Genomic DNA, 27,207 nt, shown 5'->3' with positions numbered 1-27,207 from the left:
GATGCTGCCTCTCAGACAAGACACAGGGCAACTGGCCAATAATGAATAGAATATACTCGGGTAGGTTTAGTGCTATGAAAAAAATAAAACAGGGTGATGGGATGGTATATGTGTGTTGGAGGATTTGGGTTACAAATTTAGATGCCAGGGAAAACCTCACAGAGGAAGTGACACTTGGACTGAGACTTGAGGGATGGCTAGTTATTTTGGGGCACAGGCAGCAAAGGAAAGCTAGTGTAGAGGAATCTTTCCTTATTTGTGAAACAGAAATGCCCAGCTGGCTATGGCTAGAACTTAGTGTGTAAGAGAGTGACTGATTAGGAGAGAAGTCAGGGAGAAAGGGAGATAGGCAAGCTAGGCTATGCCTGATGGGTCCTCGGTCCACATCAAGAAATTTAATTTTTATTCTAACTGCAGTGAATATTCATGCAGGAGCTAACACTACTTGATTCATAATTTTAAAAGATCACTCTCATTGCTATCTGCAAAACTGAATGTAGGATAAAAGAGGAAGCAGGAAGATCCATTAGGAGGCAGTTACAATCCAGGTGGAAAATAATAGTGGGTTGGACTAGGGTAGTGACAGCGGAATGAAATTTAGGGTATATTTGGAAAGTTGAATTGGCAAGGCTTGCATAGGAACTGGATGTGAAGAGTGAATGAAAAGGATTTAAGTAGGAGCCTTGAGATTTTGGTTTCAGTAGCTAGTATGACGGTAGTGTCCTTTACTGAGATGTGTTAAGAGGAGGGGGAGAAATACCTTCAGCAAGAAATCAATATTTACATCTTAAACTTTATGGAGGAAGGGACTTTTTCTACTTCTATTTTCATTTAAGTTTCAAAGAAAGAGTTCTGGGAAAAAAGCATTTTAATGTTCAATTTCATGAGCTCTTTAGAAACTTGAGGAAGTTGAATTTTCTTTTGTTTAACAAATAAGTTATTGAGCATCTACTTCGGCCAAAGACTACGTGATGAGATAGCAATATACACTAGGCAAACAAGATCCCCGTTTCCAGAGTGTTTCGGGGGTTGAGAGAGGGGCGGGGAGGGAAGGGCGGTTAATTTTTTCCTGTTCGTTGTCTTATTAAAACTTCGCCTATGCACGAGTAGCCATCTTATAACTGCATCTCGTGCTCCTGGCAGTTGGGCCCACCGTTCTAAACGCTCAATGTCAATTAATAAATGAATGAATTTCTAATAGTGGCATCTCCCCTCCCGCTAGAACTTATTTTAAATAAAAATTTTAACAAACAATACGAATACAACCTTTGCTTGAAGACTAATATTTTTGCAGGAATGGTACCTTTATAAAGATCGTGGTTGCCCCCGTATATATTTGTTCTTTCTTCATATCCAATTAAATGAAAATACTAGTTTTTCCGTTGCCCAGCTCTCTAGGCTTGTTGGGTCTAGCTCAGGAGAAAGGAAGCAGGAGCCGTTGGATTTAAACAGTTTGGTGTAATCCTTTTCTACGCTCTCTCTCGCTAGCCGGGGACGTGGTCTCGGCTACCGGGGCTTTCCGTCCACGCAGTACCGGAATGAAGGAGTCTGGGAGGGGGTCGGGGAAGGAAAAGACGGAAGAGACATTAAGTAATTGGTTCTTGAAGGTATAAAATGATGTTTAGGATCAGCTCTAAGGCACCGATTTCAAACGCCCGCCCCCTGGGCCGTTTCGGCCCCGCCCCTCGCTGTCGTCACGCCTACTTCTACCTTGGCCTCTGCGGATTGGTCGCTGCCTCCGCCCCCGAAGTGCGGCGAAAGTGCTCGGGGTTTGCTTCCGGGTCTTGGGCTCTGGGCCCCGGGTGCAGAGGATTCTGGGAGTCAAGAGTCGTTATGGAGTCTGTGTGATCTGCCGAGGCTGGTGAATCGGACCTCGGCCAAGGTGAGCTGCGGAAGAAGAGCAGTTTGTCTTTCTTATTCGAGTGGGACGGGAAAGGGCGGTTGGGATCTGAATTGCCGGCTGAGAGCTGAGCGCGGATGGAAGAGGCCGCAGAGCGGCGGGCGGACGGGTGTAGGAGCCCAGCGTCTGTGGGCGCGTTTCAAGTCCCAGGTGCCGCGAAGCGCGCGGCGCCGAGGCAGCATTGCAGAATGCGTTAAGCAGGGTCTGGGCTTCCTCACTCGTCGCCGAGTCGGCGTAGAGTCAGCGAGTTCCTGGTGACATCCCGAAGGTGAACTCCCCGGAGATGGGAAAGACAATTGTCCAGGGATGTGTGAGAGGCGGCGGCGCCCCCAGCGGCAGGAAACCTTCTTTCTCCCCCTCTGGATGCGTATCCCTTTCCCTTTTTCGAAAATCTGGAGACATATGCCACTTTCCCCAACATCCCCCGCACACCTGCTTTTCCTACGCCTGAACGGGGTTTTAGTAGCCAGTATTGCTATGGGATACTATTTTGGCTCTCCATAACCAAATTAACAAGCAACAGGTCTCTGATTTTATCACCACCCTTTGGGAACCAGGTTCCGGTCTTTTTGAGCATTCCTTAAGTTATAACCTACAAAAGATCTGATTTTTATTATGCTGACTATTGTAAGAGAAAGGTGGATCAGCAAAAAGGTTGGAGAATTTTGCCCAGGTAACTGTTACTGAAGTTTTTAGCGCACTTTAATCCAGGATATTCAGTAATCGTGATTGGAATATCTTTTCTCGTGGTTTTTAAATTTCCTTTTTATAGTTACTAGACTATTTTATGTTGTGTGAGGTTTAGATAAAATGCGAACCTGAGGGAGTCTGGTAGAGTTGAGAATCTTTAGAACTCATTCACAACAATACTGTATTTTTCAAGGGCTTTGCCGCGTCAAATAATTCTGTGATGAATATCCCCATTCCACAGATGACAAAAACTTAAGCCAAGTGACTTACCCAAGGCCATAGAGCCAGAAGGACAGCAGGCGCTCGAATTCAGATAGATCTTTAGAACAGAATTTTTTGTACTTAGTAGGAGTTTCCTAAGAAGCCATGTTCCTTGTACACCCTGAGCCTTATTATTTGTTTTCTTGAGAACTTTTGAGGTTACTTAAGTAAACGATAGAGAATGAGCTTTGAAATTATTTGACATGGGTGGATATTAACACTTTAAGAAATGATAATTTGTGATATAGGAAGTAAGTTGAAACTATCTTTTTTCAAGGCATAAAAGATGACGACAGCAGCTCGGCCAACATTTGAACCTGCGAGAGGGGGGAGAGGAAAAGGAGAAGGTGATTTGAGCCAACTCTCAAAGCAGTATTCTAGTAGAGACCTACCCTCTCATACAAAGATAAAATATAGGTAATGAAGCCTTTCATTTTTTATTGTTCACAAAGCAAGACCAAATCTGATAAATGGCATGGTCATGAGATAGTAGCATGTTGGGTTTATATCACTTAGATTATTTATTTTTATATGAGTAGAATACTATAGACTATCTAACACTAACATTATGCTCTATGATTGTAAAAAGCAACCAGGTATTTCTTAAGCAGAAATTCCTGTTAATCAGGAATATCCATGTGAAGATGGAAAAATAATACATTACTTCAGAAAGATAATGCACTGTCAGTACTATTCAATATGAGAATACAAGTGTTATTGTAACGTGCCATGAGTTGACCTACTAACAAAAAGTAAAGACATTTTTTAATTAATCTGCAGCATTATTATAGGAATATATGTAATTCGTTTTGGGATTCTTGGAATATTGGAAATATCACAGGGATGCCTGTTAGTAACCTACAGATTAGGTTAATAATCTTGTCCAGTTCCTTCTTTTGTACTTCAGAGACTCAAGGATAAAGATGCTTTTTTGTGAAGTTTCTTCCATTGTTACAGTCATTTTTTTTTTTTAAGAAACATTTTTGCCCTGGTTTGTTCCTACTGTAGACAGGCCACTCAGGATGCCCCTGAAGAGGTTCGGAACCGTGACTTCAGAAGAGAGTTGGAAGAGAGAGAGCGAGCTGCTGCAAGGGAAAAAAATAGAGATCGTCCAACTCGAGGTACCAGCAATACCCCAGGCATTTGTCTCATAAAATTATTGACAGTAGTTTTTCTTTCACTTGGTAATTGGAACAGATTACTATGTTTTTGTTTGCTTTTAAATATTGGTATGAGTTGAAACACTTTGCTAAAGAATATGATAAGATTAGAGGTGATAATAAGGTTGATTCCGGTTCCATCTTTTTATGGTTCTATATTAGAAGGAGCAAGATGACCTGGGGATATTTAGCAGTCATTGTTTCCGTTTAGATCAAGGAGTTTTTGACTATTTACAAGAGCCAGACTTTCTAAGGCCCAACAGTTTCTGTCTATGAAGTTCTCCCATTTTTGCCACTGGCTATTTGTAAGGCACCTGGGGGCATATATTTACAGCTTATGTAAACTATTCTCTAAATTTCATGAGAGAGGCTGCAGTTCCCATGTTAAAATCAATACTTTCATTAGTTTATTCAACAAATATTTATTACCAAAGGCTTATTTACTAAGCACTGTGGTTTTGATCCCTGCTGTCATGATAGTTATAATGGAAGTTCTTTGTGCTCACAGGTCCCTAAGATGTTATAAGAAATGCACTGTTTGTTTCAATAAGCTAAGTAATGTTTGTTTCTCCCCAGAACATACAACCTCTTCTTCAGTGTCAAAGAAACCTCGGTTAGACCAGATTCCTGCTGCCAACCTTGATGCAGATGATCCTCTAACAGATGTATGTTTTGTTTCCTCCCTTTACCTCCGTAGTAATTCATATTGTTTTCTGAAATACATTTTTTATTTTTTTGGCTTTAAGAAGTGTCCTTTATTTTTACTTAACCATTATTCAAATACTAAACTTTATAGTTCATTTTATTTTGTTTTTTAAAGATTTTATTTATTTGATTTTAGAGAGGGGAGGGAAGGAGAAAGAGAGGGGGATCATCGATGTGAGACATCAATGTGTTGCCTCTCATACATGCCCCAACTCGGGACCGAACCCGCAACCCAGGCATGTGCCCTGACCAGGACTTGAACTGGTGACCTTTTTTCTTTGTGGGACAATGCCCAACCATTTGCCACACTGGCCAGGGCAAACTTTATAGTTGATTTGAAAACAAATAGTGTTTTTATGTAGTTACTGATCAAACTTCAGGAACAAGTTTGAGCTCTTGAGAACCGAATAAGGAAGTGATCTATTAAAGAATATACTTCCCTAAAAAATAATTCTGTATATTAAGCCGTAGAGATTGGGCTCCCATGTTATAGGCCTCTAGAGGGCACTCTTCAGACTGGGCCCTCTCAGTAGCAGCCTCTAGAGTTGAACCTGAGCCCAGTGGCCTTTCCACATTAGATACCAGTGATGCCCCTCCTTAAGAGGCAGTGCACTTAAAGCCTCCCTCTGTGCTTAGGGAGGCAAGTGATCTAAGTGGTTTTTAAGGACAAGTGCTTTAGTTAACATTAAAATTTAATGGGACCCACAGACTATAATTAATTTGCTGTTTTTTATATACAGTGAAAAAATCTTAGTAACCTTTTGTGAGTAACATCTAATTAAGCATATATATCAGTAATTAATTCTAGAGTGGACAGACTGTGTTGAATAATTCAGCGAGGTTTAATGATTATTTGAAATTGGTTTCTTCTGAGAATTTAGCAACCTTTTTATACTTTTGATTATCCTTACTTCCTAGTTTAAAGTTGTTTTGAGCTCTATAAAACTATTTTTGATACACTAACACTATGTACATATATACTATGCATCAGTATAAAGTGTTCCTCTTCTAGTTTTAGAAATATTTTTATATCTAAATTCCCTTTTGACACTGTAAATTTGAAAGGTACTTTGTTATACAATAAGTTGTTACAATCTCTAAAATACATTGAAGAGAGGTTGACATTAAGTATTCAGAAGCTTTTTTGTGTAGTGTTGGTTTTTTTTTTTGTTTTGGTTGGTTGGTTGTTGATTTTAATCATATATATGGTGGTTTATCTTTTGCATTAGGAAAATTAATCCTATTCCAAATATCTGATAAGTGCAGTTTTTTTGGAAAAAAATGAATAATGTGAATTTTCTCTCTAATCTCTTGGGCTGTCACATTCTTTTTTAAGGAGGAAGATGAAGATGAAGATTTTGAAGAGGAGAGTGATGATGATGATACTGCAGCTCTTCTTGCAGAACTGGAAAAAATTAAAAAAGAAAGAGCTGAAGAGCAAGCCAGGAAGGTAAAATCAAAGTGTTAAGTATTTACATTTTCTTGCATAAACTAAAGTGGGTATATTTTTAATTCAGGTAGTATATGAGAAATCATCCTTGGGATGTCTAGATATAGACCTGTAGACCTATAAATTGGATTGTTTTGTGACATTTTAAGTCTCTTGATTATGTTAAAAATTCTTAGGTAGTTCAGACACGCTTAATAATACTCATCAAATTGCTCTTTATTCACTTATTTTTTGTTTGCTCAACAGACATTTAATTAATGTCTATTAAGTATCAGAAGAATCACAAATTTAATCAACTAAATCGTAATCATTTAGGCCTACAAAGAATGCATGGATGTAATGAGGCCATTCTCATTTCTCTTCTTGTCTCCTACCTCACTCTTCTTTCCAGGCACTTGCTGAAGCATCTGTCAGTAGATATCATGTAATCTAGGGCAATTTGCCTAACTTCTCTGAGTCCCCACAGTCTCTCAATTTACACAATGGAAAAAAAGAATACCTAACTCAAAGATAGTTGTAAGAATTAACTAGGACCCATAGTAATAAAAATAAAAGATGAAATGGGGAGTGGGGCAAAAACAGGTCAGAAGCATTAGGTTTGCAAATCAATGCTAAAGGAGTTTGGACTCTGTTCTGAAGGATATGTAAAGCTAGTTAATTTTAACAGGAGAATGGTGAGATTGGATATGTGCTTTTGAACGATTACTCTGGCAGAAGTATTGAGGGTACGTTGGAAAGAACTGATGTAGAAGGCTGAACCAGTAACCCTCACACGCAGTTATGAGTTGTGCATAACAGGAGTTGGAATCAAAAGTAAACAAATGCTGATTGAGCTATCAGAAAGGTAGAATTAACCAGATAAAGTGACTGATCAGATGTGTCAGTAAAGATGACCCCCATTTTCTGGGTAGATAGTGGCACCATACGCTAACACAAGGAATACAAGAGGATGGGCATGGCTAGGGGGACAGAAAGAGATGATGAGTTCTATTTGGAACATGTTAAATTTGATACAGTGTAAGATGCTCAAGTCAAGATATCTGCCTCTACTTTCAACCAGAACAGAGCATCTTTTTTATGACGTCTGTAAGGTTCCATTTGAGCCAAGAATTGTTCTGTTAAAAAAAGACAACTGAGAGAAAAGACTGACGTAAGTTAATTTAATGCTTGTAATCTACAGAGGTACAGTTCATGTGGGTCAGAAGGGTCAGGGAAGAATTCAGAATAGGTCAAATTTGGGATAGGCTTTGATGACTGCTTGAATTCAGATTGAAAGAAGAAAAATATTTTAATATTCAGTTCTTTTCAAAGTTTGGCATAGGATAGCATAACTTCTGTAATAGCTTATAATTTTTATATCTCATTGTAGAAAACAATTTAAGAACATTCATAATATCACTTTTACACCACTAGAGGGCAGTTATTCTATTCCAAATATTGTATCTTTGGTTTATCTTAACAGTTGTAAATATGTAAAAAGATGAGCAATTTAAATGCACTGGTTAACCTTTAAGGGCAATAAACATTTTAGAAAGAAGATCTTGTAATTTTATGAGGTTCGTCTAATCTGTATAAAAATGTATTGGTGTTTGTTGGGGTTGAATGACAATTTTAGTTCTTTTTGTCCCTGTTTCCTTCCAGGGCTTTCTAGTGGTTGATTTTTCAGTATCCCAAAATAACATTTCAAACCATTCTGCCTGTGTCAGGGGCTGGGAAACTTCTGTAAAGTGCAAGATAGTAAATAGTTGAGGCTTATGGGCCACAAAGCCCATCACAACTATTCAGCCTCGCTTGTTGTAGCACAAGCAGCCACAGACAGCGCATAAATGAATGAACATGACTATATTCCAGTAAAATCTTATTTATAAAATAGGGTGGTTCAGATTTGACCCACAGGGCTGTACAGCCTTTAGCCTATTTTTATAAAGCATAATGTGCCTGGTACTTGAATGTAGAAAGAGTTGGCACCTTCTTTTTCCAGAGCTGTGTGGCAACCAACCAACAACTCTAAAGGAAATGTACTCAAAACTTAGAATGCCCAGGATTTGATTACATCCCATGCATGATTATAAGTTTGGATACATTGTATACATGAACTCCTAGTTTTTCTAGCATCTCAGAGAACTGTCTTAAATTTCAGCATCAATATTTGTTAAAAATAAATATATAATTTACAGAAAGCTATCTGGTGGATATTCCTGACTTTGTTAAAGGTCTGAGCAATGGCCTGAAATATTTTTTACCCTGAAAATTGAATTTTCTCACCATCCAGTTATTTGATCTCATTTAAAAAAAAAAGAAATTAAACCCAGTGTCAATATTTGGATATTAAAATGAAGTATCGTTGACATATATTGAAAATCAGGGTATTTTTCCAAGTGGTTTAACATAGATATATTTAAATGAACTTCCAGAAAGTCTTTTTCCTTGATCTATTAAGTCATCAATTTCTATCATCCCCAATACACAGCAAAGTGAGATTTACCTTTGGTTTAATATAGCATGGAATCAGGTAGATTTAGAAACTATGGTTAAGGATTTTAGGCATTTTATATTCCTAATTCTAAGGATGAAACGGAGGGAGATTTGAATTTAAAGCGGTTAAAGCTAAAAAGAAGTGAGGAAGGACATGCTTATCACTGATAAGGTATGAGAATTATAAAAATAGAAATAATAAAAACAAAATGGATAAACCTCAAGTAAATTTGTAGAAATACATGTTAACAATATAATTTTGATAGTTTGTCTTGTTTAAGAGATACTTCTTGACTAATAATAACTTGTCACCAATCCTAGAGGCGCAAGTTTATGTTGTTAATAATTCCAGATAAAGAGTATTTATAATCAGTTATGTATAGCCATTCTTTAAAAATTGAAGTAATAGCTTTGTTAAATGTGTCTTTGATGTTTAATGTGTGCTAAATTACTAGAATGCGTATTGGTATACTCTCTTAAAATAAGCAATTTTGTGTGTACTTCAAGAAAGGAAATAGATTTATATATGTATCTGACGAATTTCAGAGTTGGAAGAGGCTAATGAAGGTATGACGGCGTGTGTAAAATGTTTATAATAAAAATGTCAAATTATTTTGATAAGCGAGGCTTTTCTGGCATGTTTTGAAAACAAATAAAAAAAGCAACACTACCGTAATCCTTGTCCCTAACAGTCTCTTAGGAGTTGTATGAAAAGATTGACCCTAGAATTAACTGTAAGTAAATATGAATCTCCCCTATGATTGACAGGAACAAGAACAAAAAGCTGAAGAAGAAAGGATTCGTATGGAAAACATTCTGAGTGGAAACCCTCTCCTTAATCTCACTGGCCCATCCCAGCCTCAGGCCAACTTCAAAGTTAAAAGAAGGTAATACACAGTAATGAGTTGGAAATATATACACACAGATTATGAGTTTTATAGCCAATTGTATTATATAAAGTTTCTGAAATCCCACTTTGCACTGATACTCTTCTCTGTCAGATTTTGGAATAGTAGAAGGAGAATGAGAGAAATAATTTATTTTCAATAGATACTTATAATAACCAGCTGTGTACCAGATACTGTTCTGAGCATTAGAGGCAGAAGAGTGCACTGACCTTTAACTGTACAGTTACCATTTTAGATGTATGTGTCAAGGGTCCTCAAGACCACACTTCACATTCAGAGACTCATTAGAAGGCCTCAAGGGAGTTAACATATAGTTGTGCTCATGGCAAGCATAGTAAAGTTACACAGATGGGGAGGGGAAAGGGTATCAAAGGAATCCTCGTGCGCACTTATGCTCTGTCCATTCCGTGAGGTGTCACGCAGAGCACACTTTTTCCCCAGCAGTGAGAATACCGTAACATGTGCAGTGTTTCTGGCCCAGGGAAGCCCATTAAAGACTCAGTGCCCATGGTTTTTGTTTTTTTTGTTTTGTTTTTTTTTGCAGGCTGGTCATATAGGTAACCTCTGCCTAATATATCTCAAAGTTCAGACTCCCAGAAGGAAACAAGGGTGCAGCATAAACCACATTATCTGTGCACTCTAGGCAGTGACAGAAGATTCCCGGAGTCCTAGTTCCCCAATGCCAGCCTAAACATGCCTAGGGCCAACCTTGCAAATGGGCCTTTCTAAGGATAGCAGTTTCAAGCCTGGCACGTTAACTGTTTTCTGTACAGTGTGTTTGGAGGAGTGAAGAAGGAGGAAAGGAGAGAGAAAAAAACAATATTGAATATAGTACTTCAGATAGTGATACATCGGAAAATAGAACAACTTATGGGAAGAACGTTGGTTATTATTTTTTTTAAATGTTTTAAAAATTTTTTTAGAGAGAGGGAAAGGGAAGGAGAAAGAGAAGGTGTGAAACATCAATGTGTGGTTGCCTTTACCTGGCCTGCAACCCAGGCATGTGCCCTGAGTGGGAATCGAACCAGCGACCCTTTGGTTCACAGGCCAGTGCTCAATCCACTGGGTCACACCAGCCAGGGCTGGTTATTTTTATAAGGTGATCAAGGAACCCTGTAGGCTTAACTTTTAAACCATGCCTGTGATTTCTCATCAGCCTCACTGCTACCATTTCCAAGCTGGAGTGATGCAGGGCCCCTAACTGGTCTGCTTGCACACACACCGTTCTCTCCATCCCCCTGCCCCCCATTTTTTCTTCTTTAGCATAGCAGCATTGTGGTCCTTTTAAAATGAAAGATCACAATCTCCTGTTTTAAGCCGTCTAAATATCTTCCCAACTCATTCATAGTAAAACCTCGACTCTTTACAATGACAACAGGATGGTCAAGGAAACAACTGCCTGGAAGGAGACATTTTATCAGAGACTAGAATCAAAGGTACAAAATGTAACCTGAACAGTTAAAGGTTAGAGATGTGGAAGAACGTAACCAAAGGTTAGGGTAGGGGAATTGAAAGATACAAAACACGTTAAGTTCAGAATGCTGTGTAAATAAATCTATGTGGAAATTGTTGACTAGGAAGCTTGGTAAATGGTTCTGGAGTTAATCCAGGCTAGAGGTAATGACTTTGGGAGCTGTCCGCTTACAGAAGTTTTCTAAAGCCATGAAGACTAGATGAGGGCACTGAGGGAGTGAGTACAGCCAGAGAGAGACGTCCGGGCTGAGCGTGGGATAATGTTTAGAGATTAGGTGGGTGCATACTAGGTGCTCAGTAAATATTAGTTGAATGAATTTTGAATGAAAAAACCTAGGCTAAGAAGAAGCAGCCAGTAGCCACATAGAAGAGTGGATAGAGAAAAAACTCCATTGATTACATTCATATTAAACTACTTAATTTGTTCTGCCTTGTTTAGATTCAGATAGAATTGTTTGGAGATTGGAATGTGTCTAATATGCAAGTCACATTTGATTTAGCTCTGCCCAGCTTTTCACTTACCTGTGTCCTGCACCATGAAGACTTTACTAACACTGTTTTTGCAAAGATGCCCATGTTCTTTGCTTATTTTTCATGTGCAGTTTCTTCTGGCATGTATACGTGTGCACACAAACACACATTATGGGCTTTCATTTTATATGTTTGTGAGTATATGTTATATATATGTTTCATACTGTGTATTTTATACATGAGATGATATTTTGAAATTACACTCTTTGATTTTCTGTAAAACATGTATTTTATAGCACATCCATGGGTGTTTTCTTTTTATGCTGTGCATAATGAAACCCAACCAGAGAAATCGAACCACAGTCCTGGCCTAAGCTCTTCAACTGCTGTTTCTTTATGGTTAATGCAGATGTGTGCCAATAATATATGTGAGCCTTCATTGTTAAATGCCAGTACTTCCTTCTCCTTTTTTTGTCCAAAAATGTAAATACTACAGGGGATGATTACTAAATGATGAAATAGATAAAACCTTTAAAACCACATAATCTGAACTACAGTAAATTGGTCATTTATCATCTAAAGTTGTCTGTACTAATTAGGGTGGTACCAGGTACTGCCTTTTTGTTTTAGACCTGAAAAAATTTGATATTTATGCAATTAAAATTTATGTATTTCTGCTTTCTGAGTTAATCAAAGCCTCTTGTACTGGAAAATTAATAAGAATGTTTTTTATATTCTAAATAGGAGTTGCTGTTTGTGCTGTTACAGTGCAAGATTACAGCCTATTCAAAATTACTATTCTTTTGGGTGTAATTGCTGCTTCTGTATATATACAGTTCACACAGTGTCATCTCCTGATACAGGAATTTTAAGAACATTCTGGTTTTTTTTTCTTTTTTTCCTTCAGGTGGGATGATGATGTTGTTTTCAAGAACTGTGCAAAAGGAGTAGATGATCAGAAGAAAGACAAAAGATTTGTCAATGACACACTGCGATCTGAATTTCACAAAAAGTTTATGGAGAAATATATTAAATAGTACAGTTTTATGTGCTTAAAGACTATAAAATGTAAACAATCATTCTGACTTTATTTTGGTTAGTTTGTTTTTTTCTTTTCCCCCATTTAAATTGTGAATAGGCTTCCTTAATTTTAAGTTCCAAAATATCTTTTCCTTGATTGATACCTTATTTGATAAGAACTTGGGAATTGGTTGAACCCAGTTTCCAGTCTCTGAATGTTTCCAGTCATGTTTTCTTTTTAATATGGCAAAGATTATCTTCCTGTAATAAATGTTTTTCGTAATCTAAATAACCAAATCTGCATTCCCCAACTTGTTTTTTAACTGTATGCAGCTTATAAAACACTGCATATTTTCTTTTGTGTATTGTATTTCTTTGTACATTAACTTTTTCTCCTCATTTCTCTAACATTGATGTAAGGTCAGTTAATTCCTGATCTCTGTTTTTTAAGAGTGTCATGAAAGATGAAAGGGATTCCATTGTGGACCACATGATACTATGGAAATGTGTCATCAATCAGGAAGCACCCTGATTGTGTGTCTGAGGGAGCATGGGGTGTCTTAACCTTTGCCGAGGCTCCTTTCTTGGCCCAAGACAAGAGCTCCTGAAGCATGCCTGGGAAGCTTGTGGCCCTCACTGTGTTTTGGATCCTCAGCCTCCAGGTTTCTATGGAATGAGACCTAGTTTGCACAGTGACACACAGTGACATTAGATGCAAAGCCTAAGAAAATTTTAAAATCAATGCATGAAATAAAATCTTTGGAAATTGGATTTTGGTTATCTGTATGTTACGTTGGAAGGATGTATATATGGAAAGTGGGAATGTCCCTACACAGCTGGGAAATGAAGGTTTCCTAAACTTGGGCTGTGATTTTAAGGGTGTCGCTGTGATAGAAGTTTGAGACCAGCCCTGACTGGTGTGGCTCAGTGGGTTCGGGGTTCTGCGAACTGAAAGGTCACAGGTTTGATTCCCAGTCAGGGCACATGCCAGGGTGGTGGGTCAGGTGCCTGGCTGGGGTTTCTGAGAGGTAACCGATCAATGTTTCTCGCCCTCTCTCCCTTCCCATCTCTTAACAATAAAATCTTTATTAAAAAAAGGTTGGGACCAAAAATTGAGCCTTTTGCAGATAGGAGAGACCCATCCTAAGACCTCATCCACTACTCCAGCGTTTCCGCAGTGGAAGCATGGATACAGGATGTGTGTAGCACAAGTCAGGAGTAGAGCTGGATGTGGAGCCCAGGCCTGGACTGCACGTTCATGTTCTGCATTTTATTTCCCAGCTGAGCTATTGATTTAAATTTTTGAATACTTTGGTTAGTGTTATTTTAAACCTTTAATAATATTAAAACATTTTTTATTTCCAAGTTTACTATTTATAAGATACCTTTACATTTTCTATTTTATTTTTTTCTATATAGAAAGGGTTTGCTTCCTTTTTTAATTTCATTTTTTTAAAATTTTTTTATTTGTAAATCATGTTCTATTACAGTCTCAATTTTTCCCCCTTTGCCCTCCTCCACCCACCCCTCCCTGCCCACCTCTCCCACAGTCATTTCCCACTGTTGTCCATGTCCATGGGTCATTCATACGTGTTCTTTGTTTAGTCCCTTTCCACCATTGTCCTCTTTCCCTAGCCCCTCTGGTCACTTTCAGTCTGCTCCATGTTTACATGCCTGTGGTTTATTTTGTTCATTATTTTGAATAGATCCCATGTACAGATGAAATTATATGGTATTTGTCTTTCACCAACTGGCTTATTTAACTTAGCATAATATTCTTCAATCCATGTGATCGCAAAAGGTAGGCGTTCTTTTTTTTAATGCATATTGATTTTTAAATGTCAAAATCCATTACAAAATATTAAAAAATTCAAATCCATTATAAAGTCTCAGCAATTAAAACAACATGACACCAGCACAGAAATAACCAAGTAGATCAATGAAGTAAAATGAGTGTTCTAGAAACAAATGTATTTATCAATGTAATATATGATTAAATTGACATTTCAAATCAATGGAGAAAAGGCTTATTCAACAAGTAAGGTGCATGGACCACTATTGAAATAAATATAGAGCCCTGTTTCACACATATAAAAAATATTCAAGTGAGTTAAAAATGAATATGTAAAATCTAAGGAGTTCTAGGAGAAAATACAAAATAATATTTTTCTTACCCTGACATAAAATATTTAAACCCAGGTGCTATAAAGTGTTGACAGTATGACCATATTAAACATTTAGGACTATATAGTAATATACATGTAAGATTAGTTAAAGGATGAGTAATAGAATAGGAAAGTATTTGCAACAAACATCTAAAAAAGCGTTGATAGTATTTTTTAAGGAAAATATTCTACAAACATTTAATCAAAAAATGGATAGAGAATACCAAAGAGTCATTAAGAGCTTTTTTAAAAATAGAAATAGGCAAGAAATATACAAAAACAAGTTTAGTTTCAACAAATAATCACTTCATTGTCACAATGAGATTAATAAGTATTAAAAATACTGGTAATAACAAGTATTGGTGACTGAAAGGAACTGGGTATTCATAGACTCTTTTTCTTCTTAAAGCAGTCTATTTAGCATATTTTGCAATGCTGGTTTGGTGGAGGTGTATTCTTTTAGCCATCCTTTGGGAAACTCCTTATTTCGCCTTCCATTTTAATTGAGAACCTTGCTGGGTAGAGCAGCCTTGGCCACAGGCCTTTGTTTTTCATTAATGGGACTATTTCTTGCCATTCCTGTCTGGCTTGCAGTGTTTCTGTTGAGAAGTCAGATGCTAGCTTTACCTAGGCTCCCTTATATGTTACTACCTGTTTCTCCCTTGCTTCCTTTAGGATTCTCTGTCTTTGATATTTGCCATTTTAATTATGATGTGTCTTGGAATGGGGCTCATTGGGTTCTTCCTGGACTTGTGTGACTTTATCTCTCCTCCAATTAGGGAAGTTTTTCCATCATTACTTTTTCAAACAGGTTCTCTATCTCTTGCTCCTCCTCTTCTCTTTCTGGTGTCCCTATTATACAGATACTATTACATTTCAGGTTGTCCTGCATTTCCCTAAATGCCTCTTCATTCTTTTTTGAGTCTTTTTTCATTTTCTTGCTCTTTCTAGGAGCTTTTTTATACCTTGTCCACCAGCTTGCTAATTAGTTCCTCTGCTTTATTTAGCCTTCTTTTGATCCCTTCTACTGTGTTCTTCAATTCAGAAATTGTATTCTTCATTTCCTCTCATGTCTTATTGATAGTTTCTATGTCTTTTTTCATGCTGATAAAGTTTGCAGTAAGTTCCTTGTCGTTTCCCTGTCGTTTTTTGTAATTCTCTCTGAACTCACTGAGCTCATTGAACTTCCTTAGAACCGTTGTTTGGAACTCAATATCCGATAGTTTACTTGCCTCTATTTCATTTAGTTCTCTTTCTGGGGATTCCTCCTTTCCCTTAGACTGGGCAGTGTTTCTTTGTCTTCCCATTATTTCTGAGGTCCTTCTCTTTTGCTTCTGCTTCTTAAATTGATCTGTCTTGATTTCCTGACTTTGTGGTGTGAATTTCTATGGTAGGAGACCGCTGTTTTTTCTTTCTGGATCAGCCTGTGATGATGTCAGATGTTGACCCTGTCTGACCTTAGGGAGTTTGTTCGACTGTTGGACAGGAATCTACTGTTTGTGGTTGTCTCCTTCAGCTGTTAATCTAGTCACTCTGCACTTAGCAGACGGGCTTAGACACCACAGGGCGGGGCAGAGTCCCTCCTGGCTGTGGGGTTATTGGGTCCTTTCATGTTGCTGCCACTCGGGAGTGGTCTGCCTGAGCAAGACAGATGGCTGCTGCCATCTGGGGGATGAGTCAGCACCAGGATTCTACCAGCCACTGTCTCTATTCTTTCCCCAAAGCCTCCTTCCCCAGTTTCTCCTCAGGCGTCTCTAGCCCACTCTGTCCCCGTCTCTTCCAGAGACCAGGGTAAGTGGCTGCAAATAAAAATTTATGTATTGGCTCTTTAAATGGCTCTTTGTGTCTCCAGCCACCTATCTCTGGCAGAGAGCAATCCAGCCGCTTTTCACAGCTGGTTGTTATCTGTGTACTTTTTGAGCTCTGGTGCTGTTGGTTGGAGATCTCCACTTATGGTTTAGACCCTGCTCTTTTCAGGAGGATCCAACTGGCCCTTTCAATACCTTTCTGGCACTGCCACCTGTGGGCACCCCGCCTACCTTATCAAGTCTCTACTGCACTCCTTACCAGTCAGGTTGTGCTAAAGCTGATTCTTCTGTCTGTCTGAGGTTATAAGGTTCCTCTCTTGCTATTGTTCAGTTGTTTATTCTAGGTGATTTCTCCAATATTTAGTTGTAATTACAGATTGGTCCAGGGAGGATGTCAGTATGACTTCCACTCACTTCTCTGCCATCTTGATCTCTCCTAATTTTCTCCATAGCAACACTTAAAGGGAAGAATGTACCAGGGTATGCAGTGAAGAAAAATGAAATTCAGGCTGAGCGACTGGATCAAAGGTAATACATGATGGGACATGAATGAGTGCCTTAAAACCACATGAAAACGAGCTTACAGATGTGACAGAATTTCAAAATAGGTCTGATTTGAGTATACCATTACTCCTAAGATCCACTTCAGACTCTGTGCTTGAGCTTGACAGGTTCAGGAAGAATCAGAGTAAGGCTAATATCAGTGATTTCTCCCTTACCCTAACATTTTCTGGTGTAAAACAGTATTGTATAGCCAGTTAGATCCAGGACATGTAAATGTTAAAAGTTTCAGTCCTCTGATTTACAAAGCAAGTAACAGCCTTAGCTAAAATGCCCTGCTTCCTCATTGCCAAACCTCTTGTGTTGACTTGATTGGGGAACCTGTCCATTCCCGTCCAGAGCTCATGCTGAGCCAGGGCTTTGAAGCCAGGTGGACTGGGTGTGCTGTCCACCTCTCACCTCAGGCTTTACTGAGACTAACTTCACCAAGTGTGCATTCCCAGTAGCTATTTCATCAACACGGTTTCTTGTAAGGTAGGCATTTTTTCCCCTGTTTCATAGATAAGAAAATTGAAGTTTGCCAGAAAACTTGAAAAAACAAGCAGCCAAATATCTTTATGGGGGTAGGATCAAATTCAAACTTGGAACTGCGATTATTCTAAAGCCCATCCTCTTCACTGCTGTGCTTGACTGCCTCTTTCTGTTCGTTAGCCCTTCTGATTGTTCTCACATGTGAAACCATAGTAACAAAACAATTGCAAGGAAATTTGGTGGGAATGAATAAGATGTAAGTGTGGCAGGCACATAGTAGAGATTTCACACATGTTCTCTTTCTATCTGTCTCTACTAGCAGAGCAGGGAGAGGCTGGATGAAAGTTTGAAAGCCTATTTTGTTCTATCATAAAGGTCTAGTTTTGAATTAAGAGATTGTCCAGTGCCTCAGCTTGCGTTGGGTAATAGGTATCGTCAGAGATGAATGCTCTTTCTTGGTTGCTAGGACTAGAAACCCAGCAACAGAAACTCAGTGAAATAGAGCTTTAGCTTAAGAATACTTGAAAGGTACCACCTCTGTCCGTTTCTTACTCTGCTTCTCACTATTCATCTGTCCCACTTCTGCAAGACTAGATTCCTGCCCCCAAAACTAGAGGCCACTCATTTTTGCTCCTGGCTTCCCTGGAAGGGAGGTTTTGTAGCTCCACTGGCCAATAGGATGTCTGTGATTTGAGACAAACCTGGTCCAATGAGCAATGTCCGGGAACCAGGTAACCTAGCACAAATGTGGACAAGGGCAGGGAGATGTTTACAGTATACTCTAGAACTGACATGGCTTGAGATACTCAGCCACTCACACAGTGGACAAAACCTGGAAACAGATATCACAGCTGTAACTGCAGGCTTAGGGGTGGTGCCTGCCGTACCCGCCAGGACCTGGCACCATGCTGGGGACATAACAAGGGCTGCCCTCTGAGCTCCCTCCTGCCCCGTGCAAGCCTGGGCACAACACAGCCAGGGTCAGGTAGTCAACCAGGCACAGGAGGAAAAGCTGGGACCGAGAGGACAGAGGCCCGAGAGGCCTGCCAAGAGCGGGGCCTGCTGGGCCCGTTTCCTGCTGGTCCCTGGAAACACCAGCACCAGGGAGCATGGCAGGGCTTGTCCTCTCCGTGAGACAACTTAAAAGTGGGTCTAATTGGCTTGAGCTACCCCTGGGAGGAGAGAGTGGAGCAAGTGCAAGGGAGAGGAGGAGAGCTGGGGAGGGCTGGGATATTGGCTGCCTCTTCCCTAGGCCAAGGTTTGTGGAACACGGAAGACAAAGGACCAGCCTTGGAGTCACCTTTCAGTAAATGCTAGGCGTTATTTAATTGTGGTGGTGACTGGCGCTGGGATGTGGCACTCGCACCTTTCTCTAAATGACACTCCCACAGAGGCCATACACTCTAGTTCCTGGAATCTTTTTATACAGGAGCCTTCTTGGTTGTTTTTCATTTCCATTTTTAAAAAAATATCTTGTTCTCGCCTGGCCTAGTTCTCAGATGCACTTTAGGAGGAGAAAGAGAAGGAGGAAGAAACCAGTCATGTTCACACTCCTCACAGAGGCATCTGCCAACCTCTCTCCAGGATGGTTTTTTCATCTCACCGCATTTTCAAACAGCTTCCCCTTTGAGAAACTGGCAGAGAAATGGCTCCTAATGGCTCCGGATTAATTGTCAGCAGTTCTCTGGGAGCTCAGCCATCAGTGTGTGAGCTAGAGGCTGAGGAAGGCAGAAAGAGGCGTGGGGTCTTAAATAGCCTTTGGACTTTTACACAGGGAAGGAGAAGGGTTCTAAGGCCATCCCTAGGTTTCCCCAACACCTACACCTCCTCTAACTCTCAGCCTCAGAGGCCGGTTTCCAGAGGGTGGGTTAAAGTGAACGCTGGGACTTGAGTCACCCTTTTGAAGCATTTACTTCAAAGAAGCCCAATGGAAGAAAAAGTTGCCAGTGAGGAGACAGACTGGAATAACCAAGTGGCAAGGCTCACAGAGCATCAGAGCCTGTTCCCGTGGGCATCAGCCCCACAAACCCTGCGGTGCCTAACCAGACCGCTGCCTCAGGCCGCCGCCCAGGGCCACCCCTCCTACCATCCCTGGAGGAGCTACCACTGTGCTGCCTCCTCGCCTAAACCCTTTAATAAACAACCACCATTTAGGAAAGACAATGGAAAACAATCCGATCCATGATGGCTACAGCAAATGTATAAGTTGCAGCCATAAACCTAACAAGAACTGTGTAGGGCCTCTTTGAGAAAGCTCTGATACCTCACTGTGGGGCATTAGCACAGGCTTTAACAAATGCGGAGAAACACCTATTCCTGTGTGGGAAGGATCGATTGTATAAAGATAGCAGTTCTCCACTCAGAAGGAATTATTATGAAATTCCAGGTGCTTGGGATTTTAAAAAATTGATGTTTTGACCAAATTGTTTTAAAATTTTCTATTAAAATAAATTTAGAGGAACATAAAAAAATCTCAAGGAAGAATAATGAGAAGGGTTTTCCTCACCAATTTTTAGATGATTATAAATAAACATTACAGTTGTGAGTGACATTCTTTTGAATTAATGAAGTTATTGTAATATTTATAAACTGCATGTCTTTTTCCATATGAACAACTGTAAACCTACTTCTGCCCATCCTTGTATAAAAATTACTGTGGGTCTGGCACCAACATAGAGAGATTTTAAAAAAAGGATCATAATAAAAAGTCCAGAAACAAATACAAATACATAAGAGAGTCTTGTATATAAGAAAAGTTTTAAAAAGGAAAAGAAACAACAAAAAGAAAAATCAATGGGGGAGAAATGAGCTGTTCAGCAAATGGTTCCAGGAAAACTTGCCAACCATTTGGTAGAAAAACGAATTGCTGCTGTGAAGGACAAGGCCAGGGTAAGCCAGATTCAGCCCGTAAAGAAACTAAAGAAACAAGCTCTTCTTAGATTCAGAGAATTCAGTCTTTACACAGCGGAAGGAAATAACCAAGGTGCTAGCTCCCTGTGGCCCTTGTGCAGGGCAACCCTGAAACAAAAGGGACCAGGTGGCACTAATGACAGGACACTCTTGTGCAGAGAAACCAATGTCACATTGCAGCTAAGGCTCATAGCTTCCAGCTGTACCCTAAAAGAGGTGAGGCAGAAAGCCCCAAACCTCATCACAGCCAGGCGGCCATGGGAAGCTGCCTCTGACAGCCTGAGAAATAACCTTGCAGCGGCTCCTCACAAGCCTCCCGTGTTCCCACATCCCACGAGGATCCCAAGGCGTTCTGTCACCGTTCGGATCCGCCTGCTCAAGTGGCCTACGGAGAAGCGTGTAGTTTTATTTTTCTCTTTTTATACAGTATATATTTTATGAATTTGTACTAATACATTCTCATATTACAAAAGCAATTTAGTACAAAAATCTTTCTTTTATATTTGCATCATCTGAAATAACATAGAACAGAACATCAAAAACAACGAAAAACCCTCATTTGGATAACAAAAAAAAAGACAAGTTAAACAACAAGCGCAGAGATACCTTACAACTACCTCACCAGTCCTCCAGATAAATTTCACATGGTTTAAAGATTTAAAGGAAAAAATAAATAAATGTACTAGAAATATAAATGTGTTTAATGTTGCGCTGAAGTGGCCTTTCTAAGCATGATATCAAAAGCAGAAAACAAAAGAACAACAAACAAATAAATTGAGTACATAAAAAGATTTTGTAGAGTGAAGCATTTAAAAATGTCAGTTATAATGAAATTTTCTTGCTTAGACAGTCTTTTTATTTTCTTAAAGATTTTGATTGTTTTTCTTTTTTTAATGTCTTCATTTATCTCCATTTAAAAAAATGATTTTATTATATGAGATAACTAGTCAAGTTCTCTCTTTTATAGAACCTCCCAGATGGAACAGTGGTTCCAGCATGAGTGTAATTATAAGACTGCCTTTAATGCTTCCGCACATAGAACCCCATATTTTCAGTGCCCCATGTCTTTCTCTTTCTTGGTATGTTCCTTTCTTTTAACAGAATACATCCTGCAGTAACTTCCTAGGGAAGGATGAATGTGAGCTAACATATCTGGGTTCTTGTATGTCTACGTCTAGCTTTAGTCTACTCTCCCCCACCACCTGAGTTAATTGATAGTTTCCCTGAGTATGGGTTTAAATAAATTTGTCTTAGAATTTAAAAGATTTGCTCCATTTTTTTCTAAACTTAGTATTGCTCTTGAAAACTCTAATGTCAATTTCCTTTATATTCCTTTATATATATCCTAGTATTTTGTTTTTAGTCTCTGCAGTCTTTTGGTATGTTATGTTCTTTATCTCTCTCTTTTCCTGTTTTAATATTTTGAAATGATGTACCTAGCTGTGAGTCTATTACCACTTATTAAGTTTGATTCTCAATGAATTCCCTTGTTGATTCATGGCCTTTGGTTCTAATATAATAAAGAAAATTTTTTTCATTGATTTGAAAATTTCTCCTCTCTATTTCTCTTTTCTTTCTGTTCAGAACACTAATTATGTGGTAAACTAACCCTCTTTTTTTTTTTCCTATCAATATTTTGGTCTCTGTCTTTTTGTTCTCCTTTCTAAGGCATTTTCTACCCTTTCTACTCTTACATTTCAATTCTTTCACTGATTTTTTTTGTTTGTTTAATTTTGGCAATCAAATTTAAAAATTTCAAGATCTCCTCTTTATTCTCTAAACCTCTGCTAGTATTTCAGTCGTTTTCAACCTTGGCTGCACATTAGAACTACCGAGGACCTTTTAAGAACTCTGATGCCCAATCCACACCCCAACCAGTTAAATCAGAACCTTTGGGGACAAAATCTAGGCTTCCATGCTTTTTAAAGCTCTCTAGTTGATAAGAATCTTTATCCTAGTTTGAGAACCACTGCATTATTCCATCCCTGTTTTACACCTATAATGCTTTTTCTCTAATATTGTATTAATAGTGAATATTACATATTATTTTAAAATGTGATATATGGTGATAGATAGATAGCTAATTTACTTAAACATAATTCTTGCTCTATTTATAGCTGGTATAACTCTCAGGCCACAGACTCAGGTATGCAAAAATATATATATTTTTTGTTTTATCATATTCAATTTAATTTCTATTTGCAGTCCTATTCTCTCAGATAGAAGGATCTTAATCTTAGTCAATTCAATTTTATTTCAGTTCTGGATTTAGATATGTAATATTTTTTAAATCTCTTTTAGGTTACTTATCAGAGAAAAGAGAGAAATGTATTTGGGTCATTATTTGTAAACCAAGGTAGCTCTTGAGTAAATTATTGGATGTCAAAATGAAGCAGGGCCATAAACATTTTGTTTTTCCTCTTCACTTTCTTTACACTAAGAAATGGATGTCATCAGTTCAGATACAACACATATATTAACACAAGTCTTTTATTAAAAAAAAGTCTATCTGTGCCTTTGTCTTATTCCTCCAGTAGACTGCATTTTTCCTTCAGGAATTCGGAACTCCATGTAATGCACTTCAGGTTCCCAGCACTGGATGTGCAGCATTTTTTCTACATTGAATTCTTACATGTTTTCATCTAGATATCAGAGCCAGTGTTCATGGGTTAGTCTGGGCTCAAAGTAGTTGCAATGAAATGTTCTCACAATGAAGCACACATGCATACTTGCACTCTCTCTCACGTGCGCGCGCACACGTCTCCCTCAGCCTGTTCCCAGTCCCAGTGTATGAAGCTTTAACTGTCGCAGTTGCTTCTCTGTGATCTGGGAGGCGGCCTGCTGTCATGGCTGCACTAACTGCTCCCTAAGAAAGGGGTCTGGGAAGGAACTCCCCAGGTCCCAAGGCAAATGACGAGGTTGTCCTTGACAAGGTAGGAAACCCAACTCAGCCCTCTGCCTTTCTTTCCTGATAGTCAAGCAGCTCTGGTATTTAGAGCATATTTTCGGGACAGTGAGGATAAGGGGTCCTATCATGTTAAGAAATCGTTTAGGTTTTGAAGATATTTTTACGCTACATTCTTCAAGCTGATTTACAGGTTAAAGTGCAGCATACCTTGGCCAGAGCCAGGCTAATTATATCTTGTGCAGGAATTCTAGATTCACAGAGAAGCACAAAGGTCTTGGGAGATCTATGGTTCAGACTTTGGGAGAATGTTCCAATGTCAGGAAAATATTTTACTGCTATTCTGTTAAAGGATCTAAGTGATTTGTTCCAAAAAGTTCAGCTCTTAAGTTTAGCGATTCTGTGACTGTGAATTAATTTTTCATATCCACAAAGATATTTTTGGATATGTTATAGTTCATTTAAAAGTGCTGTAAACGTTATTTAGAGAGCTTGGGTGATTGGACCCCTCCTCTCTGCCCCAGGGTTGACTCTGTGGCCACCCACAGGGCAGAAGAAAGCAGCGTTTCTCCAGGAGAGCAGCCATCGGCATGCGGATCCCCCTAGGCCTAGTGGTCCACTGTGAACACAAGGTCAACGTCCGTCAGATGACCAGCTTGCCCTCCCAGACTTCCCTGCTTACCTTTCCCTCATTTCCGAAACAGAATACACATGGTCACTAATGATAATTTTTTAATTTAATATATTATTTTATTGATGCATTATTTATTCTTCCTCTTTAATAGTTATTGTGTAAAAGTTTTACCTTATGTCAATTGATGCACACTGCTCACCACTGACCTTATTTAAATTGCTTTTCCTTCCCTTTGCCTCTGTTTTTAAAATTTTGGATATATATTTAATTTCACACAAAATAAAATCAATTATTACCATGTACTATGTGGATTCTTTTTAAAAAAATGATAAAAAGACCCAGTATTTCTCTTTTACTTGGCTTCTTGCTTTCTGTTTTCTCTCTTCTACTTCTTTCACATTAGCACCCACCAGGTAACACATGTGTACCATCCTCGTTATTTCTCTGTTCTCTCTCTCTCTCTGTCACACACACACGCACATACATACACACATTTGTTTGTTTTACATATATGAGATCATATGACATAATTCTATGACTGTTATTCGAAAGAAGTTTGTAGAAATATTTCCGAGATAACTGGTTCTAGCTCATTCTTCATAATGGCTATGTGCAAGACTCAGTGATGTTCTGGAACCATCTGGTATTTAATATTATCTCTTGCAAGAGCTACTTAGTAAATAGTCAGAAATTTTGTAGTCTAGTTATAAATCTTTAGTAGCTTGAAATCATCTATGATGTAAGAATTTACACCATGGAAATGGTCAAACACTACAAATCAGGACCTTGGTGTTTTCAGAGAGCCAGGACATCAATAATGAAAGTTTACACTATTTTATACAAACAGTCACCTTTTGGCTGGCTGTTCATTTTTATACCTCTTTTCCATTCCTTTTCGGATTCCCTTCCCCTTTCCCCATCTGTTGTAATAAACTCAGAATACTTGAGCAGTGCTGTACTGAGGAGACCTGGACAGTTCCCTAAGGTCATTCTGAGTCCAGGCTGGGCAGGATAATGGTGGGGGTGCCAGGTATCAGACCCCAAAATGCAGCTACCTTTTCATTCTCCTGCTGCCTCCATTTTTGAGGTGCCATATGTGGACACTTTTTATGGGGTTCTTCCATAGTGTTACCTTCTCATCCTTCCACTTCATGGTTTCCTCCATTTAAGCCCTTCTTGTGTGTTGCCCTTTGCAGCTCCTTCATCCTTAACATTCTGAAGAAGACCCAGATAGAATAACAAGTCACAGTTCCCTGGTTTGAAAATCCTGCACCTTGGGGGATTGTGGGTGGTGTGGAGGTTGGGTAGCAATGAATGGAGGCTTGCTCCACTGGGTCAAGCTCTTTCAGTAAGCAGGTACAACTTTACGTCAGTGAGCACCAAGACGGCATCTCCAGCCCACTTCCATTTCCAGAGCTCCTGCCCTTCTTTCCAACTGTCTGTTGAGCATCTTCATTCATGGCCCACAAGCACCTCACACTCAACAAACATCTCTGAAACAGAACTCCTCCTCTCTCCATCTCTGCCTTTTACCAACACCCCGACTTGGGACTGTGCTGCAGCTTCATTGGTATGTACCCCGACAGCAGCAAATTCTGTGGGGATTTAAAAGATATTATGCACATAAAAAGCCTAGGTGTTCAGCGATGTTTGTTCCCTCTCTTTCTCTCTCAATTCGTATTTACCTTCCTTCTTTCTTTTCCTGGGAAGAAAATTCTCAACTTAGGGAAAAAGCAAAATTCATAGACTTACCAAAGATAATTTGTTTGCACTTAATGGCGGAGAATGTTCTTTAGATAGAGAAGTCAGGCACGAGAGTCTCAAGAGGAAAGTGATACTCAGAGTTGATAGGTTTTACCACTTCTTTATTTCTCAGGACTCACTTGAGGGGCAAGATGAGGTGGGTGATGACAATGGAGCAGACTGGACCCATCTTGGCTTTCTTGTCAACATCCAAAGGGGCCAGTCCAGGGCCCACTGAAGCTGATAATGTATCAGAGGGCACTGACCAGGCGGAGGAAGATGGGGTTGTTTCATTGGGCCCAATAAGTCAGAAGAAAAAAGAGTTTCTCTTGACTTTCAGTTTTCATTCTACTTGAAAATTACCAAAGGCTGCAGACACATCCATCAGCCCTGGACAAACGCTGCTGCATCCGTCCTCCCATTATCTCCTGAGCCGGGTTATTGAAAAAAGGTCATAAAATATATGAAGACAGAAAGTAATTATGTAATAGGCTGGCAGGAGCCTGAGAGCACCAAAGCAGCATACCAGAAAAACTGAAAATTGCTCATGTGGAGAAGTCTGTGGTTTTGAGGCAGAAAAGAGGAGAGAGAGAGAGAGAGAGAGAGGGAGAGAGAAATGTGGAGGAAATACAGTCATGATGTGCTTTTCTTAGAATAGTGCTTTTAGAAGGTGGATCTAAAACATGTGGTTTAAAACTGAGCACCTACTATGCACAGGACTTTGTTCTCAATGTGGAGAGCCAAAGATGTTAAGTCGTCTGACACAGTGTTAGTCGCCGGACACAAGGGCCGGCCTGTCTGGGGTCAGACAGAGGTGCAATGGAATCGCAGATGCACCACTTACTTCACTTTGGTCCAGTCATTTCATCTCCCGGACCCTGTTTGCTGATGTGCAGAACGGGGATAATGATTCCATTTTGTAAGAGCAGGACAAAACAAGTGGAAAGCTCTTTGCATAATGCCTGGTACATAGTAAGAGATCAATAAACCTTAGTTTTCTCTGCCCCACCCACCTTCTCCCACTCTCACAGCAACAAGCTGCTTATTTTCCTCGCTGCTGTGTTCCCAGTGCCTAGAGGGACGCACACTGGCACGCGATGTGCGGGGTGGGGGGGTGGGCGGGGAGAAGGGGGAGCGAGGTGTCGAAGTGCAAAAGCTGCACTTCAGGAGAAATAAATGACCATGTTCAAAGGAGAACAAGAAAAAGCAAGAATGATGAATGGGAACTGTTGAAGGAAGCCCACGTTTAGTCCAGAAGAGAAAAGGTGCAGGCTTGGAGGGGTGGGCGGCCTGTACTTATTTGTTGTGTGTACAAGGAATGAGCCTTGATTGGTCGGGCCCTAGGCAGGGACTTCGGCTTCAGCCTGCAGCGCCGTCTGGGGCGGAGCGGCGCCCTCTGGCGGTGGCGAGGGGCGAGAGTGAAGGCTGAACGTCGGCGCCTGGAGTTGGGGGTGGTGGGACTTCAGCGCTGCATGCTGGCAAGAACACTGAACGCTC

General features: G+C 39.6%; 1 protein-coding gene across 1 annotated transcript; it reads left to right on the top strand.

Moving 5' to 3' along the window:
* The first annotated feature begins 1,765 nt into the window (after positions 1–1,765).
* On the top strand, positions 1,766–13,282 carry CWC15 (CWC15 spliceosome associated protein homolog). Its single transcript, XM_054592285.1, has 7 exons — positions 1,766–1,882; positions 3,129–3,268; positions 3,860–3,972; positions 4,588–4,676; positions 6,053–6,166; positions 9,410–9,528; positions 12,401–13,282. The coding sequence occupies exons 2-7, from the start codon at positions 3,138–3,140 to the stop codon at positions 12,528–12,530; spliced, it is 696 nt and encodes a 231-aa protein (XP_054448260.1). The 5' UTR covers positions 1,766–1,882; positions 3,129–3,137; the 3' UTR covers positions 12,531–13,282.
* Positions 13,283–27,207: the final 13,925 nt, after the last annotated feature.

This window comes from Pteronotus mesoamericanus, unplaced genomic scaffold (genome assembly GCF_021234165.1).
Source record: "Pteronotus mesoamericanus isolate MK-2021 breed Mesoamerican mustached bat unplaced genomic scaffold, CSHL_Meso_final scaffold_36, whole genome shotgun sequence".
Lineage (NCBI taxonomy): Eukaryota > Metazoa > Chordata > Mammalia > Chiroptera > Mormoopidae > Pteronotus > Pteronotus mesoamericanus.
The sequence above is the reverse complement of the archived record's forward strand: the minus strand, read 5'-3'. Positions and strand labels throughout refer to the sequence as shown.